The sequence below is a fragment of the Corapipo altera genome, unplaced genomic scaffold (genome assembly GCF_003945725.1).
Source record: "Corapipo altera isolate COAL_440 unplaced genomic scaffold, ASM394572v1 167, whole genome shotgun sequence".
NCBI classification, from domain to species: domain Eukaryota; kingdom Metazoa; phylum Chordata; class Aves; order Passeriformes; family Pipridae; genus Corapipo; species Corapipo altera.
This window is the reverse complement of record NW_020885233.1, coordinates 1-4,839: the sequence shown is the minus strand read 5'-3', so window position 1 is coordinate 4,839 and position 4,839 is coordinate 1. Positions and strand designations below refer to the sequence as shown.

The following is a 4,839-nucleotide window of genomic DNA, read 5'->3' as shown; positions in this document are numbered from 1 at the left end:
AGCAGGGGCATGGGGGAGACATAGGGACACCCAGGATGTATGGGGTGGGTGGGCAGGGGGCATGAGGGGGACATAGGGACACCCAGGGTTGATGGGATGGGTGGGCAGGGGGCATGAGGGGGACATAGGGACACCTAGGGTGGGTGGAATAGGTGAGAGGGTGCATGGGGGGGACACAGGGACACCTGGGATGTATGGGGGGGTGGGCAGGGGGCAGGGGATGGGATATAGGGACACCCAGGATGGGTATAGGGGGGCAAAGGGACACTCGGAGTGCACAGGGGACACACACGGACACTCGGGTCAGATGCACAGGGGACACAGAGTGCGTGGCACAGACACACAGACACACAGGGTGCAGACAGACGGATGGACGCACGCCCAGTACGGACTCGGTCGCCAGCAGCTTGGCCGTCAGCCAGTTCCTCCTGACAGCCACCATCGCCCAGCGCTGGCAGAAGAGGTAGGCACAGGCCACGAGCCCACATACCACCCTGCGAGGAGAGGGCAGGCAGGGCTGCAGGCAGGGCATGGGCAGGGCACGGGCAGGGCACGGGCAGCCCCCCAAACGCCCCCTCCGTACCCCAAAATCACAAAGAAGAAGGTCTCCAGGAGGTCAAAGGGGAAATCAATTGTGAGGTCGACCTTAAAAAGAGCCACGATGGTTTCTGGGAGGGGGGAGAGGAATGAGTGGGTGGGTTTGAGGGTGGGTACCCCAAAAATGCTGACGGGGGGGGGTTAAGGGGGACGGGAGGCCCATCCTGCCCACCCTGCCTTGCCTTGCTCGCTGCTGAGGACGGCGAGGAGACGGAACATGAAGGCGCCGCAGGTGGCAGCGAAGAAGCCGCGCCAGTAATCACGCACAGCAAAGTGGGGGGACATCACCTCGATGCTGAAAAGAACTCCTGGGAAAGCAGAGAGGGGGGTCAGAGCGAGGTTTAGGGGTCCCCAGTGTGGGGCTGGGGGGGATCCTCACCGCTGACAGGCGCCCCGAACACCGTGGCCACCCCGACGGCCTGTGCTGCCACCAGCATCTCGCGCTGCTTGAACTTGTTCTGCGGGTCAAGGGGGGGGGGTTTGGCCACACCCCGGTTTTTTGGGGGGGGTTAAAATAAATCCCCCCCACTAGTTTTTTAGGAGGTGGCACCCCCACCTCATACTCCCTCGTGACTGAGGTCCTCATCTTCCCCAGGTAGGCCGCGGCCACGGCGGAGAGGTGGACGTAGGGACCCTGGTGCCAAGAGGGGGACGCGGCGCTGAGTGTCCCCCCAGCACGGCACCAACCGCCACCACCGGCGATTTTGGGGGCTGGGGGGGGATCCCTCACCACTTTCCCAAGGAAAAGGCTGCTGCCACACATCAGGGTGCAGGTCAGCCCCACCACCCTGGCTCCGAAGTTCTGGATGGCCAGGTAGTCCTCCAGCACCACACCCATCAGGATGGTCTTCAGCTCTGGGATGCCGGAGCCTGGAGTGGGGAGAGGGCAGCATCCAAATTTGAGGGGTTGTCCTGATTACCAAGGGGGAGCTTTGGGGAGCCGGGGAGGTCAGGGTGCAGCTGGCTCACCTGCGGAGTGCGGGGTGATGCTCTGGGAGAAGCCACTGGAGAAGGTGGCCAGAGCCGTGGGGTACAGGGTCCATGAGAGGTACTTGAGCACCCCGATGTCCCCAACCTCTTGGTAGAGCCACCGGTGGGCTGGAGAAGAAGTGTCAGCAGGGAAAACACACCCCCACCCCAAAGACCCCTCTATATCCTCGGGGAACCCTCAAACACCAGGTGAAGCCCCTCATGGAGCCCCTCATTCACCTGCATAGACCCTGGAGACGAGGTGGTCCATCATGAAGCTGATGGTGGCCATGAGGACCCCCAGGATGAAGAGGAAGTACCAATCCTCCCCAACACGGAAAAGCTGTTGCTTTGCCCACTCCAAGCACACTGTGGGAGAGGAAAACACGGTGCTGACCCCCTCCAAAAAACACCCACCCCCCAAAAAATCTCCATTTTTTGGTGGGAGTCTCACCTCGGAGCCTTCTCCGGGCCGTGGGGCAGGGTCTCCACATGTGCTTCGACACCAGCACCTTCTCCTGCTCCTCCTCCTCTTTCTCCCCCCAGAGCCCCCCAGGGACGGGGTGCTCCATCCCAGGGACCTTTTTGGGGACAGCACCCCCTTTTTTTTCAGCACCCCCTCACCCGTCCTCCCACCTCAGCCTCCGCTGTGGGACTGAGGTTGCAAACGAGCTCATTAAAAACGACCTTGACGAAGCCGACGGACCCGCTGGGGCCGGAGCGAGCCGGGTTTTCCCCTCCCTCCACCACCTCCGAGCTCCCAATCCCCGCGTACATCCCGCGGCGGGGAGGATTTAATAAGTGTTTTAATTAATCATCTCGATTATTCCTTAATAATAGGCACCGCATTCCATGGCGCTGAGGTGGGGGGGCGGACGGAGCGGGAAAAAATTTCCACCGTCTCCGGCGCAAGACCTAAATTTAGCCGTTTTACGAGAGGTCTGGCAGGCGGCCGGGAGCCTTAACGAGGCTTTAAAAAGCTCGTCAAGTCGAAACATCCCGAAATAACCGAGCCGGCGTCGCCTTCGCCGGGAGGAGGACGAGGAAGAGGCTTCTGCTCCTCCTCCCCCGCGGGAGCTGGGGGTCGCAGGTGGGGAGGAAGCGGCGGGTGAAGGTGAAATGGAGCTTTTCGGGAGCTTTGTCCGGCCCCACGGTGAGCCCTTGGGGTTCCCAGGTGAGTTTGGAGGCACCCAGGAAGCGTCGGGGGAGGGGATCCTCAGTAAACCATGGCTGTGACCCCCCCAAAACCTCTCCAGCAGCTCGTTCCGGCAGCGCGGGCGCGGTGAAGACTCTGGGGAACACTTACCAGTTCACGGTGGACGTCAGCGACTTCGCCCCCGAGGACATCGTCGTCACCACCTCCAACAACCAGATCGAGGTGCATGCCGAGAAGGTGGGTGCTCCCTCCCTGCCCTGCTTACCTCCACACTGGGGGACCCCAAAATCCTCAGCTGGTGGATGCGGGGACCCCCCAGCTCCCACCCAACAACCACAGCCCCAACGTGGTTTAATTCACCATTAATTAATAATTAATGGGGACCACAGGGAATAATGAGCCCCCATCCCACCTGCACCCCAAAACCACCCCTTTTTCACCCGTTTTTCCCCCCAGCTGGCTGCGGATGGCACCGTCATGAACACCTTCACCCACAAATGCCAGCTGCCCGAGGACGTGGACCCCACGTCGGTGTCATCCTCCCTGGGGGACAACGGCACATTGACCATCCGTGCCCAGCGCCGGCCGGCCAAGCACTCCGAGCACGTCCAGCAAACCTTCCGGACTGAGATCAAGATCTGAGGGGTCGGGGGGCTCTTTTCCCCTCCCTCCCCTCCCTCGTTAATGATTTGGGTGATCTGGGAAGGAGGTGGGATGTGGGGGTAGGGAATGGGAGTGCTCCCTCTGCAGTGGGGTCAGACCTGTCCTGAGCTGCATCCCGTCACTCACCGGAGAAACTCCGGAGGGGAGTCCCAGCTCCAGCAATTTTTAGCTGGCGCATGTTGAGGGGGAAGATCCAGCGTGCCAAGAATCCTGCCGGGAGCCAGGTTCCCTTCCCAACCCTCCACCGGAGCTTGTCTTTGTATATACAGCTTGGGATAAATTATTTGAGAATGTCTGCCTGCTGCCTTCTCCATTTTTTCACATTTCCTTGATGTTTTACCCCCAACCCGGGGTGTGGGTTCAGCCCTGAGGGGTGTCTCGGGAAGGGATATTCCACCATCCCAACAAAATCCCGCACCAGGAGCCACTCCGGCGCCCACTGTCCTGTTTATTTCCAGCCCCGGGTGACTCATTTCTTCCCCACCGCTCTATTTCTGAGCCATTCCCTCAGCTGCTCGGCTGCCGACCCACCTGGAAGGGCACCAAACCCTCCTTCTCCCCTCGCCCACCCTCGCCCACCCGCCTTGGGATGCCCCACACAGGCCGGGATGATGGTCCTGCTGTAGCTCTCAAACCCAAGGGCTTCTTTTTGGGGGCCCAAAATGTCCCCCACGGGCCTGGCTCCATCTCCCTGTGTGTACAAACAACACCGAGGCGCCAGTTCGGGGCGAGGGACTGTTTATAGAAACCACAGAGCGCCCAGCTCGTGTTGCTGCTCCCGCTCCAAGGGCAGCTCGTTCCAGTTCATCCCATAATGACTCGTGACTCCCATTAAACACCTGCAGCGTCCCAAACACGGCTGCTCCTGCCATCCCCTCCTCGGTGGCTTGGCTCTCGCTCAGGGGGACTCCCCGCCGCAGGGAAGATGGTTACAAGTTATTAATAAAGTTATGAATAAAGTTATTAGTGGCTATGAAAGCTCGGGAGATGCGCTGCCGCTGATCCTCAGCGATGGGAGGGGGCTGCTCCGTCCCAAAATGTCACCCCGGCACTCACTGCCGCGGTCACTGGTTGCCATCTAGTGGCTCTCGCTCAGGGAGATGCAATGGAAGGAGGAAGGAAATGGAAAAAACACATTATTTCTGCTCAAATCGGTTGGTTTTGGATACGGGAGATGTGGAGACCGTGAAGGGATGGGTTAGATCCCAGTGCCGAACACAGCCTGTAGCAGCTGCGCCCCACTTGGGGCTTGTTTGTGGCAGGAAAGCTGGGGAAAAAACCCCTGGGATCAGTTTTGGAAGCAGTTTAATATCTTTATGAAATGATCTGGATGAGGGGATCCAGGGGCACCCTCAGTCAGTTCCCAGTGGGCACCAAGCTGGGATGTGGATGTGCCGGAGGGCAGGAGCTCTGCAGAGGAGTCGGGACAGGCTGGATTCAGGGACAAGGGGGAG

General features: G+C 60.2%; 2 protein-coding genes across 3 annotated transcripts in view; one reads left to right on the top strand and one right to left on the bottom strand.

Annotated features, from left to right (window-relative positions):
- Nucleotides 1–2,439, bottom strand: part of LOC113940250 (chloride channel protein ClC-Kb-like) — a 7,420-nt gene extending 4,981 nt beyond the window's left edge. Inside the window, exons 1-9 of one of the 2 annotated variants that reach the window (XM_027631363.1) lie at nucleotides 2,021–2,439; nucleotides 1,807–1,935; nucleotides 1,567–1,695; nucleotides 1,328–1,467; nucleotides 1,154–1,231; nucleotides 977–1,055; nucleotides 780–905; nucleotides 584–668; nucleotides 353–494 (exon numbers count right to left, since the gene is read on the bottom strand). In XM_027631363.1, the coding sequence (XP_027487164.1) occupies nucleotides 353–494; nucleotides 584–668; nucleotides 780–905; nucleotides 977–1,055; nucleotides 1,154–1,231; nucleotides 1,328–1,467; nucleotides 1,567–1,695; nucleotides 1,807–1,935; nucleotides 2,021–2,138 (1,026 nt within the window). In that variant the 5' untranslated portion in view covers nucleotides 2,139–2,439. The remainder of the gene's footprint in view (nucleotides 1–352; nucleotides 495–583; nucleotides 669–779; nucleotides 906–976; nucleotides 1,056–1,153; nucleotides 1,232–1,327; nucleotides 1,468–1,566; nucleotides 1,696–1,806; nucleotides 1,936–2,020) is intronic. The other variant, XM_027631362.1, reaches the window with a different exon arrangement.
- Nucleotides 2,440–2,601: 162 nt separating this feature from the next.
- On the top strand, nucleotides 2,602–3,682 carry HSPB7 (heat shock protein family B (small) member 7). The gene is made up of 3 exons (XM_027631364.1): nucleotides 2,602–2,740; nucleotides 2,826–2,959; nucleotides 3,179–3,682. The coding sequence occupies exons 1-3, from the start codon at nucleotides 2,686–2,688 to the stop codon at nucleotides 3,362–3,364; spliced, it is 375 nt and encodes a 124-aa protein (XP_027487165.1). The 5' UTR covers nucleotides 2,602–2,685; the 3' UTR covers nucleotides 3,365–3,682.
- Nucleotides 3,683–4,839: the final 1,157 nt, after the last annotated feature.

What these genes read in the sequence shown, in the direction of transcription:
- HSPB7 (XM_027631364.1), top strand. Translation starts at nt 2,686, where the DNA reads ATGGAGCTTTTCGGGAGCTTTGTCCGGCCCCACGGTGAGCCCTTGGGG. An exon ending in TGAGCCCTTGGGGTTCCCAG is followed by an intron (nt 2,741 to 2,825) that starts GTGAGTTTGGAG and finishes CCTCTCCAGCAG; the next exon opens with CTCGTTCCGGCAGCGCGGGC. An exon ending in TCGAGGTGCATGCCGAGAAG is followed by an intron (nt 2,960 to 3,178) that starts GTGGGTGCTCCC and finishes TTTTCCCCCCAG; the next exon opens with CTGGCTGCGGATGGCACCGT.